This window comes from Heterocephalus glaber, unplaced genomic scaffold, assembly GCF_053883595.1.
Source record: "Heterocephalus glaber isolate CG9 unplaced genomic scaffold, H.glaber_assembly_v1.0 deba00001226, whole genome shotgun sequence".
Taxonomy (NCBI): Eukaryota; Metazoa; Chordata; class Mammalia; order Rodentia; family Bathyergidae; genus Heterocephalus; species Heterocephalus glaber.
The window spans coordinates 349,059-361,605 of record NW_028258219.1 but is presented as its reverse complement, the minus strand read 5'-3'; the positions used below and the strand labels follow the sequence as shown (position 1 = coordinate 361,605).

The 12,547-nt window shown below is 55.5% G+C and overlaps 1 protein-coding gene across 11 annotated transcripts in view; it reads left to right on the top strand.

The window, feature by feature from the left end:
* Positions 1 to 12,547, top strand: part of Pask (PAS domain containing serine/threonine kinase) — a 31,650-nt gene that overhangs the window by 4,583 nt on the left and 14,520 nt on the right. For all 11 annotated transcript variants that reach the window (XR_015451153.1, XR_015451152.1, XR_015451154.1 and 8 more), the window contains exons 2-9: positions 3,004 to 3,229; positions 4,060 to 4,292; positions 5,184 to 5,354; positions 6,534 to 6,674; positions 7,223 to 7,357; positions 9,229 to 9,486; positions 9,859 to 10,000; positions 11,012 to 11,168. Coding sequence is in view for 3 of the 11 variants with exons in the window: in XM_087210818.1 (XP_087066944.1) it covers positions 3,037 to 3,229; positions 4,060 to 4,292; positions 5,184 to 5,354; positions 6,534 to 6,674; positions 7,223 to 7,357; positions 9,229 to 9,486; positions 9,859 to 10,000; positions 11,012 to 11,168 (1,430 nt within the window). In the remaining 8 variants the exon portion in view is untranslated. The remainder of the gene's footprint in view (positions 1 to 3,003; positions 3,230 to 4,059; positions 4,293 to 5,183; positions 5,355 to 6,533; positions 6,675 to 7,222; positions 7,358 to 9,228; positions 9,487 to 9,858; positions 10,001 to 11,011; positions 11,169 to 12,547) is intronic.

The window sequence follows — 12,547 nt, the reverse complement described above, 5'->3', positions numbered from 1 at the left end:
CCTCAGAACGTGACCTTATTTGGAAGTGAGGCCTTTGGGGAGATCATGACTGAGGACGAGGTGGCCCAGCAGCAGGGTGGGTCCTCATTGATGAGACTCTGTCCTCAGGAGGAGATGGCACGGAGAGGCAGACGCACAGGGAGGAGTGTGACAGTGAGGCAGAGACCGGGGTGACACAGCCGTATGCACAGGGCACCAGAGGTGTCCGCAGAAGCGAGGAGAAGGCAAAGAAGGTGCCCCGGGGTTTGCAGGGGGCACAGCCCAGCTGATACTTCAGTTTTGGGTTTCTAGTGTCTGGAATTAAGACAACAGACTTCTGCTTGTGGACACCCAGTTTGTGGTACTGTTATTATAGTCCTAGGAAACTAACACAGAGGGCCAAGAAAGCAGTTCATTTCAAGTTAATTTTTACAAGGTGGCAAGAGCTAACAGGCAAAGTTGTTTTTCCCCCCAATATTCCACCTGTATCTAGAAAAGACTACTTGTTCTGTATTGAATTACCTTGATACTTTTTTTTTCTAACAGTACTGGGCATTGAACCCAGGGCCTTGCACATGCTAGGCAAGTGCTTTCCATTGAGGTACATTACTGTCTCGGGGCACCACTTCTGATTATACTCAAAGCCCGGAGACGTAAGTGCACCTGAGGACACTTAAGAACACAACTCCGCTCTCAGGGACATGCACACAATGGGTCACGTTTATCTCAGAATGACCTAACATACTCAGCCACGCGTGTGCAGCATGGCCAAGGTCACGCAGCAGGTGTTCTGTCTCTCCATGTCCCGCCAGCTGATAAGGCACTGTAACTGCTGTGAACTGCAGAGCACGGTCACCTTTGAGTAGCTGTTTCGCGTGAAGACAGGCAGCTCCTGAGCTCTGGGACTGCAGCTTCAGCTCTCCTGCTCTGATGCTGCCCTGATGCTGATGACTGACTCTCTGTGCCTTGTTCTTTATTGGGGATTAATCAGTTAACTCACAAAGCACTCTGTGGACTACACGGACACCTCCCGAGGTGCCCTTCCTGTTGTAGAGGCTCAGCCTTGCCTTGACTCACACCATACCATCTTTAAATTTTTATTTTGAGCCAGGATCTTGCCAAGTTGCTCAGGCCGGCCCTGAACTTGCAACCCTCCTGCCTCAGCCTCCTGAATAGCTGGGATTACAGGCATCCCATTACCCCCAACACCATGATAACTTTTATCAAAAATTTATTTCACCATACGTAGGTGGTTTTACACCTGGATGTTTTCTATGTTGCATATTTATTTTCGTGCCAATATGCTGTTTTGGATAGTGTTGCATTGTAGTTAAGTCTTCAAATCAGGGGCATAAATCTGCTAGTTCTTTTTCTTCAAAATTTTCTAGATTCTTCTGTGTTTTTTGCCTTTTTCTATAAAATTTAGAATCAGCTTTTTCAGTTTCTACAAAAAGCCTGCTGACATTTTGGTTGAGATTGTGCTAAAGTGTAGCTGAATACTCCACTGATTCCCTGATGACTGGAAATGGGATGTCCATTGAGGTATGCTTGGCTCCTATACATTTATTGGCCTGTTTCTGAAATTCACTGTGTTCTACTGTCTGTTTATTCTTTGAAGAAGTAGGGATTGAAACCAGGACCTTTTCCACTGAGCCATATCCCTAGCCCTTTAAAATTTTAAAATTTTTAACCAGGGTCCCACTAAGTCACTGAGTTGTCCAGGCTGGGCTCCAACTTGCCATCCTCCTGCTATCTCTGTGTATGTAGCTCTGTGGCGTGTTCTGATGCTGGTATTCCCGAAGGAGCTCTCAGCGAACCCTGCCTAAAGGCCCTTGTCTTGGGGGGTCAGTGCTGGCAGCCCCGGTGGGTGTGGTCAAGCCCTCAGACTCAGGGCAGGGGTGTGAGTATGGTCGCATAGTTATAACCAGGTTCACACCTTTAATTGCAATAGATTCACCCCTCCTGTCTTGGTACATTCATCTTTTTGATGACCTTGAAAGCCAGGATAGAGTGGAAGGCTGGGCTCCTTGCAGTGCCTCCTGGAACACAGTGGTGTCAGTGGGGCCACCCCCAGCCCCCCCTCTCAAGGCCTCCCTTGCATTAGGAAGGGCCTGTGCACCATGTGTTACCTGCTAGCTTGTTCAAGCATGGCTTTCCAGCGAGGCCACTCCTCAGCCAGTTCTCAGGTGCTGGTGTGGGGTTCCCGGGTAGGAAGAGGCTGCTGTGGGCCTTGGGAGTGGCTTGAGGCCGTTAGGGGGAGTCTGCCTCGGGTCTTGTGTGGTCACTTGCTCTTGACCTCGTGTACCCTGCGATGATTAGGTGGGGCCTCTCCTAGCAGAGGCCCTTTCTTCTTAGTGGCTGTGTCCAGTGCCTTGTGTGCACAGCACTGGGCAGTGTGTGTTTGTCATGCACATGCTTGCCAGCAGTTTGGAGCTGTTCAGTTTCTTGTGTGTGTGAGTGTGCATGTGTGACAAGTCCACACACACGAGTGCAGGTAAGTGCCCACACCTTGGTTTCCTGGCTGTAACTCTACTGCAGTTAAGGAAGGTGTTGCCATTGGAGGACATTCCACGAAGGGTGTGTGGGATTCTCCTGTGTTGCTTCCTTAAATCTGCATTTGAATCTACACTTGTATCAGAATAAGAGTTAAAAGCACACAGCTGCCTCCCGTGCCAGGCCCATCCAGCTGAAGTGGCCTGTCAGCTGTGGATGTGCTTTTGTCACCTGTGCTGGGGAGGCCTGCAGACCCAGTGAGCCGCCGTTCCTGTGGCATACGCATGGCTCTGGACCCTGGGCTCTTCCTATTCCTGTGGACCCTGCTTTTCCTCCTGGCCCCTCCCACTCCCTCTTTTTCTTTCTCACTCTAGCATGCCTTCCTGTTTTCCTCGGAAGGAGCTTCTTCACTGCAGCTCAGGCTGACTGACCGGGGCGGCATGGGGTGTCTTTTGGGGCTCAGTATAACTCAGCATGGTGAGGAGTTTGGTGGCTAAACCGCCTCTGTGCTCTTAACCTTTATTTTTCCAGGTAGGGGCTCGGCATCTGGCCTGCTGGCTCCCCATGGAAGACCCAGGCCCCCCGGCTGTGGACAAAGATGGCAAGTGCCTGTCTGGCAGTGTCTCTGTGCCTGCGCCTGCCAAGGGTCTGTCTGCACAGGCTGCCTCTGATCCCAGCAAGCCACTCTCGGCCCAAAGACACCTGAGCAGGAAGGATGGGCTCTCCAGGCTCTGCCAGAGCAGGATGACGCTCTCGGGTACGGCCTTCTCAGTGCTGCGGCACCAGCCTTGCAAGCTGAAAATGCAAGATCGCCGTTTCGTTGGTGACCTTAACTAGTTCTGAATTCCTGCAAGAGCAGTTGTTTTCCAAGGTGTTTGGGTGTGCTGCTGAGGACAGCAGAGCCCTTTCCTGCTGTCTGTGTTCTTTCTGCTGGGACCTTGGGCCTGCAGGTCCCTTTCTGCTGGGACCTGAAGTCACCTCCAGGGGCAGATTAGAGCAACTGCTGTTCTCACCCAGAGTGTGCCAGGACGCTGTCTTAGGCCAGGCTGCTTTCCTATCAGCTCAGAGGGTTTCCTGATCTGTGCAGCAGGGGTGGGTTTGTTACTGGGTGGTTTCTTTAGAAGCGGCTCGCCAGTCAGAAGTATTCCAGCTCCTTCTTGCGTCGAACAAAGTGTTGGATGAGACAACCCAAAAATGGTGCCAAAAGATTTATTTGAAAAATGCAGGGTGAATGGGTATGGGAGAGACAAGCCCTGCAGAGTGAACTTGGGCAGAACAAGAGAAAAAAAAGATAAAAGCAAAAATAAAAGTGCACCCTCCATCTGGGAACACAGCTTGGGCCATGGTGGGAAGTCAGGATAGCGGGCTCCCTGTGGCATCTTGTCTCTTTCATGCCATCCACATCTCGTGGGAGCCTGCGAGAAGTTGCCCATACAGGGTCCTGGGAATTATTTGGCACCATCCTGGGCATGTGACTTACTCTGCAGGTTAACCAGACCTGTGGATCCATGTGGGTTGTGTGCTTTGCCTGCATCAGAAGTGCACTCCTGGCTCTCCAGTGCTCACACTATGTCCTTCCTTCCTCAGAAGACAGATGGAGCTCCTACTGCCTCTCATCCCTGGCCGCCCAGAACATCTGTACCAGCAGACTGCGCTGCCCCACGGAGCCCGAGGATGGGGACCTGGCTGCACCCCTGGGCAGTGCATCCTGCTGCTCCCTGCTGCGTGGCTTGCCTTTGGGGTGCTCTGTGCACCTGCTTCCAGCCCCTGTGTCCAACCCCAACAAGGCCATCTTCACCGTGGACGCCAAGACCACAGAGGTATTGGCTTTGGGGTGGGTGTGGCCCAGCTGTGGATGTGGATTTGGGGTTTGTGCCTTAAACCCAGAACCTCAACTCAAAAGCCCAAGGTCCCGAGTTTGATCCCCGGTACCAAAAAAAAACACCACAAAACCTGAAGCCTCAAACAGAGGTGTGTGTTGTTTTGGGTGCAGAGATTGAACCCAGGACCTCATGGATGCTAGGCAATTGCTCTATCACTGAGCTACGGTCCTAGCCCTTTTTTATTGTTCACTCTGAGTCAGGATCTTGCCAAGTTGCCCAGGCTGGCCTTGAACTTTTGATCTTCCTACTTCAGGCTCTTGAATAGCTGTGATTCCAGGTGTGCACCACGGCACCTGGCTGGACTTTGTGTGTTTTATAAGTGTATCGGAAAAACATTTGATTCTACCTATGTAGTAGCAGAAGGATAAGAATTCAGAGAACTAAATATGAGTCAAATAGATCAAACTGACACTCCTCCCGGGGGGCGCGGTTCCAGGGAGGGTCACGTGTGAGCTGTCACCAACCCAACCTGCCCAAGAATGGTGCTCAGTGCTCTGTGAGGCGCCAGCGCATCGCGCATATTTGAGTACACAGAGCTGACGGAGGCAGACAGGAGTGGAGTTTGGTGTGAACGCCCATGTTTTCCTCGAAGTCCTGGTTGTCACATGCCCGCTATGGCTGGGGAAGGGTCCTGAAGGGCTCAGCACTGACTGTGTCCGGTGTCTGTGAGGTCGAGACACTGGGTGCAGTGTGTGTGTCGCCTCCTGAGACCCTGGGCAGAGAGCAAGGAGGCCCCGGTGGGAGGGGCTGGGGCTGACCCCGTGGCTCCTCCTGGGACTTAGAGAAGCTGCTGGTGACACTGTGTCCTGCTCCTCTATGCTCCTTCAGATCCTGGTTGTTAACGACAAGGCCTGCGGGCTCCTGGGGTACAGCAGCCATGACCTGATCGGCCAGAAGCTGGTGCAGTTCTTCCTGCAGCCAGACTCCGAGGTGGCGGAAGCCCTCAGTGAGGAGCACGTGGAGGCCGATGGCTATGCCACGGTTGTGTTCGGCACAGTGGTGAGCAGGCACGGTGGGGCCTGGCCCGGCTCCACAGCTGGAGCAGCATGCAGTGGGGAGGGCTCCGCCTTCCTCTCCCGGGCTTTGCCCTGATCTGCGCTGTTCAGGGCCCTGAGCACCACAGCTTCCTCTGTGAGAGGGGCGGCACCTTGAAAGGGAAAGCTCAGACAGGCCTGCACCGTGGTGGGACTGACAGGGCTCCCAGAGTGCCCCAAGCTGTGTTTGAGGAAGAGGTGTGGCCTGCGGTCCGCAGAGCTGCAGGCAGCACTCAGGATTCCCAGAAAAGCCATGGAAGGCTGTGACTCACTCCTGCATCTGAACCCACCCATCTCTTTGTCTGGTTGGTGGGTGGTGTGGCCCAGCCTCTTTCCCAGGAGAGTCTCGATCCTCTCACCTGTGCCGCGGGGGCCAACCTGAATGTGGATGTGAGCTGAGCTCCTAGGTGCCGAGGTCCGAGTCCTGGGGTGGAGGGAACTGGACAGGGCCAGCTGCACCTGGGAATGACTGGCTCAAGAGCTGACAACTGCAAAGAGAAAAACCACAGTACCGGACAGGCATTCGTGGCTGTTTAAAAATAACAGATACTGCTTTTTTCCCCTCCTAAATACCATGAAACTGAGTGGATTGGCCAGGGCTCACCTGGGGAATAGAACCAGTGATATATGTGAAACTCTAGTAGCGGATATATTAGGTTGGGTTGTGTAACCTGAGGCTAAATGGTCCCACAAAGGCCATCTGCAAGCTGGAGAAGGAAAGCAGTAGCTGCTTAGCCCAAGATGCTGGAAGCCCTTGAGCAAGAGGCCCGGCGATGCGCCCTCTCTCCCAGGCTGCAGGGCAAGGGGCCCTGGATGGTTGCTGGTGCCAGTCTGTGGCAAAGGCCACAGCAGAAAGTGCTGCTACTCGGGCCCCTTATGGCTATGCATGCCCCTCTTCTGCATTTCACTCCATGCGGGTCCCTAGCCCACGGAGGACCCTGCCCAGGCAGGACAGGTCTTCCCCACGCTGCCCACTGGCCACATGCCGGAGGGTGAGTGTCTCTGGGAACACAGACACCCAGGCCTGTGCGCTGCCGGGTTGAGTTCACAGACATGCGGAAGCAGGAGGGCCTCTTGGGGCATAGGCTCCCACCGTGCTGGTCACTCAGGTCCTCCACGCTGGAGCAGCTGCCTGTGTCTGCAGGTAGATATCGTCAGTCGCAGTGGGGAGAAGACTCCAGTCTCGGTGTGGATGAAGAGGGTGCAGCAGGAGCGTGGCCTGTGTTGTGTGGTGGTCCTGGAGCCCGTGGAGAGGATCTCGGCCTGGGTCGCCTTCCAGAGTGAGGTGAGTGGGTTTGCATCTTGGGTGTATGCAGCTCTGCCTCGGGGAGCCTTGGGAACCCCAGCAGCAGCACTTCAGCCAGATCTCTCCTTGCCTCTCACCTGGGGAAGACAGAGCGCCAGGTGTCTGCCCCTTAGTAACCATCTATCACCTGTGCCTTAGCTGCTTCATCTATAAAATGCAATCTAAACCTAACCGCCCATGGGATTGTTTTTATATTTGAGTGAAATTACATATGTGAAACCCTCAGAGCAGTGGTGGGCATTGCAGACAGCTCGCAGCCATGAGCTGGGCATGGTAACTGAGGAGCCTAGGTGTGGGCCAGGGCCTCTGAGGAGCACTGGAGACAGCCAGCGGCTTTCCTATCTGGAGCAAGAGGGACACCGTGCTGTCCTGGTGAGAGAGCACATTTGTGTGCCTCATGCACTTCTGATTTGGAAGTCATGAAAATGGCCTTGCTTTTAGCTTGCAGACGCTGAGGTTTAGTGAAATTGAAAGCTAAGGAGTGTGATCCTTTTATTGTAACACTCATGATATGGGCTCTTTTCTAGGGAACCATCACATCCTGTGACGATCTCTTCGCTCATCTCCATGGGTTTTCGTCTGGGGAGGACGTGGTTGGGCAGCACATCATAGACTTGATCCCGTCCTTGCAGGTCCCTCCTCCTGGCCAGCCTGTCCCAGAGGTAGGGCCTGCGCTGCCTGCACCTAACCCGACCACAGGGCTGTCCTGCAGTGGGATGTGCTTGAGGTGTGACTGTGGGATGGAGCCTGATGCTCTCTCGGCCACCTGCTCTTGTTCCCCCTCTTTGACATGGAGTAGGGAGGCCTGGCTGATGCAGGGTATCCCCTGGTGTTGGTTAGACCTCCCCACACAGAACCAGTGGGAGAGATGTGTACAGATAAATGAGGGGATCTGGAGTGGAATTGACTTCCACGATAATGCAGCAGAGAAGTCCCTGAGAGGCCATATGCAAGCTGGGATTCTGGGATGGCAAACGGCTGTTAACTTGAGGACCTACAAGACAGCCAAGAGGAGAGTCTTCAGCCGTGGTGTGCGGTCACTGCTCAGGTTCCTGAGTGTGGCTCACCCCCAGGCTGAAGGCGGTTGCCTGTGTTCAGGGGCAGGGCAGGAGAATGGATCCCAGCTCCAGGACATGACCAGTTCTCCTGACCTCTGCCAGTGTTCTTGCTGGGTCCCTGGCTGACCGGATGCTGCCACGAATACTGTGTGGTTGTCCTACTCGGTCTGCAAGACACATGCCAGTCTCCTCTCGAAGCACCTTCACAGACACACCCAGAAACAGTGCTTCCCAGCTCCCTGGGTCCACATGTGAAATCAGCCACCATGGCCCTAGGGCCAGCACGGCCGAGGCCTACAGCAGGTAGGGAGCAGAGGCCTGGGGTACAGGCAGTGGCTGTATCCTATCTGAGCTCTTGGATCTCCCTTTTCCTAGCTAGTGTGTGGCCTTCGTTCAGGGGACCCAAATGCTGTGGCTTTACCGATGTCACATCCACATCTGCAGTTAGCAGCTGCCTGGACTGAGTGTGCCCTGCTGCAGTGAGGGTGATGGTCCTTCCAGGATGGCCCAGGCCATGGTCCTCAGACTCAGCCCCTGAGCCGTGGTTCAGGGTGTCACGCTTTCCAGGGAAGCTCAGTCCCTGCCCCCAGCCCTGGCACGCTGCACCCTCTACTCTGTCCTGAGGCAGTGCCACTTGGGCTGTTCAGCCAGCAGGAATCTGCTGCCCTATGCTGCCGTCTGACCCACAAGGTGGTGCATGTCCTGAAGATTTGTGGCAGAGCCCCCTGTGAGCTTGACCCCATGGCAGCAGGTGGAGCCAGCAGAGGGGATCTCCTTGGGGCTGGGGTCAGGGAATATGGACGGGACCTGGCCACGGCCTGCAGGGACAGCTGGGCCCCAAGTTCCGACTTCAGTGGGGTGCAGTGCTCTGGAGGAGGTGTCCCTGCATTCGAGGGGAGCAGAAAAGCCCTCGCCTCCAACAGAGCCCTGCAGCCCTCCGGTCTTGTGGGGTGGGGGAACCCATGAACAAAGCGGGGGTGCAAGGGCCTGGGTCCTGCTTACCAGCCTGAAGCCAGGGCCGAGCCTCACGTCTGGCCGGGAGCCTTGTGTCAGCCAAATGTGCCCGGACATGGCGCGCCTAGAGGAAGCAGGGGGAGCTTGCTTCACGCGGTAGGAGGAGCTGAGTGGCAGATGGGGACAATTAGGACACTAGGAAGCTGGTGCTTGGGAGTAGAGGAACAGGAGATGGGTGAAGGGCCAGGGCTACCCGCACAGATGGGCCTTGGGGACACAGTGCAAGACCAAGGCCTCTGCAAGGGTGGCACAGCACGCTGCCTTCCTCCCTCCACAGATGAGGCATGGACACAGGCCCTGGAGGCCGGGACACTGTGGTGGCTGACCAGAGCCCCGTCGCCTTGCTCCCCTGCAGATGTGTCCCCTCCCTGGCCCTTTCTGTGGCTGTGTCAGTGGAGCTGGGGTCCAAGGTGGCGCAGCTCAGTTCTGGCCATGTGATGAGCTGTCCGTGTCTCTTTCAGAACCTGGAGATTCAGAGGTCTGTTGGGAGAGCCAGGGATGGCACCACCTTCCCTCTGAGCCTGAAGCTGAAACCCAAGTGCGGCGGGGAGGTGGCCGAGGGTGAGGTGGCTCCCAGGCAGGGCTACTGGGCATCCGTGTGGGTGTTCTGCACCATCAGCGGCCTCGTCACGCTCCTGCCGGATGGCACCATCTATGGCATCAACCACAGCTTTGCACTGATGCTGTTTGGCTACGGGAGAACCGAGCTGTTGGGCAAGGTGGGGCTTCTGGCTGCTACCTCCCTGTCCGCTCCACGCAGCCACTGTGCAGGTGTCGCAGGCCCCTGTCCCTCCCCATGGCTGCCCAACACATGACTGGAGGGACGTTGGCCCTGGGGTGGGCACCCCTGCCCACAGCTCCTCAGGTTGTTTCCCTGGACTCTCCGTCGGGGGATGGAGGGAGCCCCGTTCCCAGTGGTTCTTGCTCTGGCCAATGGTCGAGGGCCTCAGGCTGCCCCAAGGGAACCTGACCTTGAGGGCGCAGCGTTTGGAGGTTGCTTGTGCTGCTGGCGCTGCTTCTTCAGGAGCACGGGCTGCAGGTTGGCGTGGGCCTCCTTTGGGGCTCTGAGGCCTCGCCACTCTGCTTCCTAGAACATCACCTTCCTGATTCCTGCCTTCTACCATTACATGGACCTTGCCTGCGACAGCTCTCTGCAGCAGCCTGACCTTACCAGCTGCCCAGACGTCGGCAGTGAGAACGGGTGTGGGGAGATGAGCTCCGACCCCTGCCAGTGTGAGACTCGGCCTCCTGCTCCCCCAGTGTGCCCAGCCTCACCTCCGTCCCAGACCAAGGGACAGAGGCTCCAGAGCGTGGGGGCAGGCGGCTGTCCTGGCCTGGTGTTCCCTGGGGCCAGGGCAGTTGTAGGTTATTCTTACAGACTGTCAGCGTGGAGGAGGGGACTAGAAAGTCCTCTAAGACCATGTCGCTTATGCCCATGCCTGAGACACAATTAGCTGACAGTCCCGTCATTGTAAGGAGAGTTTACATACCCTTATACAGCATAAGCTTGAATTGATGTAGCACAACAGCTTTGTTTCTGTGTTAAATATTCCTAGCGTATTTGTTGATCTTGTTGTTTGTCCCCATAATTCTAGTTGAGCACTGCAAGCCATTTGGATGAGGTTCCTGGACCCGATCTCACAAACTTGTAGATGGGTGGTTTGTGGAGGCAGTGTGAGTGCCCAGCCTCCTGTCCTGAGGGACCCCAGGCTGAGGGTGCCGGGAGGGTGTGGAGCCCACCGATACCCACAGAATCCGTGTCTGTGCTCCTGGCAGCCCCACGGTGCAGCTGAGCAGTGAGGAAGAGCTGGCAGCTCTGCTCGGAGGCCTGCCGCACTTAGCCGAGCTCTGCCCCAAGTCCTGGCCTGCTGGGGGTGGTCCTGGTGGGACCTGTGGAGCCAGGGAGCATGGCAGGGGCACGGGGCAGGGGACAGAGGCACCGAGACAAGGGGACCAAGGACAGATGTTAGCAGAAAGTGAAGTGTGCCCTTCGTGGAGAGTGCTCTCCCACGTACTGTCTCACACGCTGGAATGCAGGTGTCTGAATCAAGTGAGGTTCATTACTGGCCCCAGGGAGACCCCTTTTGTGAGTGCAAAAGGCTCTTTTTTTTTTTTTTTCAAAGGGCAAGTATTTTTTTTTCTTTTCTTTTTTGGTACCGGGGATCGAACTTGGGTCCTTGCGCTGCGAAGCAGGTGGCGGAACCACTGAGCTAAATCCCCGGCCCCAGAAGGCTCTTTTCTTAGATCCGAAGGTCGGTCTGGTGCTTGCTAGCGATCATGCCCTGCCGCAAGACGAAACCCTGAAGCTGGGGGGAAGCCAAGAAGTCTCTGGTGGAATGCAGATGGAGCTGGAAACTGGACGCTGTCTCCCAGCCGCCCGCTCCCTGCAGCCCTCGCCAGGGTGAGTCCTGCTGGAGAGTGGCAGGTTTTCGGAAGGTTGGGGCGGGTGGCAGGTGGAGGAGGCCATGTTCTGCTCTGGTCAGTGAGGACAGTAGCAGCTGCTGTGTCCACCCTCGATGACAGGGCCTCAGCTGCCCGTCTCAGTCCTCACAGCCTCCCTGAAAGGTGCCCGAGGTGTCACTGTCCATCTTATGGGCTATTGGGAATGCAGCAATGTTTGGGCAGATTTCAGAGAACTGATATTGGTTCTGGAGAGTTTTGAGACTCATTTGAAGCTGTTTTCTTTCTACATATTTTTTTCTTTTTTTTTTGGTACCGGGGATCAAACTCAGGACCTTACGCTTACAAGGCAGGTGCGGTGCCACTGAACTAAATCCCCAGCCCTCTTTCTACATTTTAAGTAAGGTACAGTGTACTATTAGAGTACAAGATGCTTCTATTAGGTAATTTGGAAAAGTGAGAATCAAAAGCTCATTCATTCTGTTTCCGTTACCATAGTCATGTTGTGCCTAGTGCTTTGGTGTGTTCCTTCCTGTTTTCTTCCTTTGAGAACATTACTTTCATGCACATGCTGTCCACGTCTTCCTGGTCCCCCCCGCCACTCCGCATGCTGGCCCTGGGTGCAGAGCTGTGGTCACAGTCCTGCCCTCGAGCTTCCTCTGTGCTGCGCCTTCTGGCTGCCTCCTCTGTTCCCCATTATAGTTCTGAGATTTACCCACATTGTTGTATTTTTCAGCTTTGAAATTGTTTTTAAAATATACAAATGTGTTTTTAAGCACAGAACAGTGGTAAAGTGAAATCCCCGTGACCCTCCCCCAACCTCCCTGTCCTGTGCCCCGCTCTTTCTCGAGGGCATGGCTGAGCAGTTAGCGCCTTCCAGACCTGCCTTCCTGTGCAGTTGCGTGTAAATGTGTGTTATGCATGTGTGTGCGTGCTCTTCTGTCCCTGGAGCAAGGCCAGGGGCCCTGTCTCTGTTGTCCTGTGTGTGGAACCTGTGTGCTCGTTCCCATCCCTGGTCTTCCGAGAGCCAGGACCTCCTGGACGGCGCCATTGCTCTGGAATATGGCAGGTGCTTCCTTCATTGGCCTTGACTCCCCACCTTCTTCCTGTCTGCCTGTGGGATGTGCTTTGGACGGTGTAGGAGAAGCTTGTACTCTGTCTCTCCTTGCTGTGAGCTCATTGGCAGGTGAGGAAGGAGAGCGAGAGTCACCCAGGCTCACTTGTGCCAGCCCCAGCGCGTCCCAGGGCCGGTCTCTTTAGGCCCAGGGCAGGTGCATCTGGGAGTGGCCCTCTCCTTTCGTCCTGCACCTGGGGCAGCTGCTGCATGGCCCTCTTCTCGGTGTGGCTGGCAGGAGCCCTGGGGCCGCCGGGGTGGGTGCT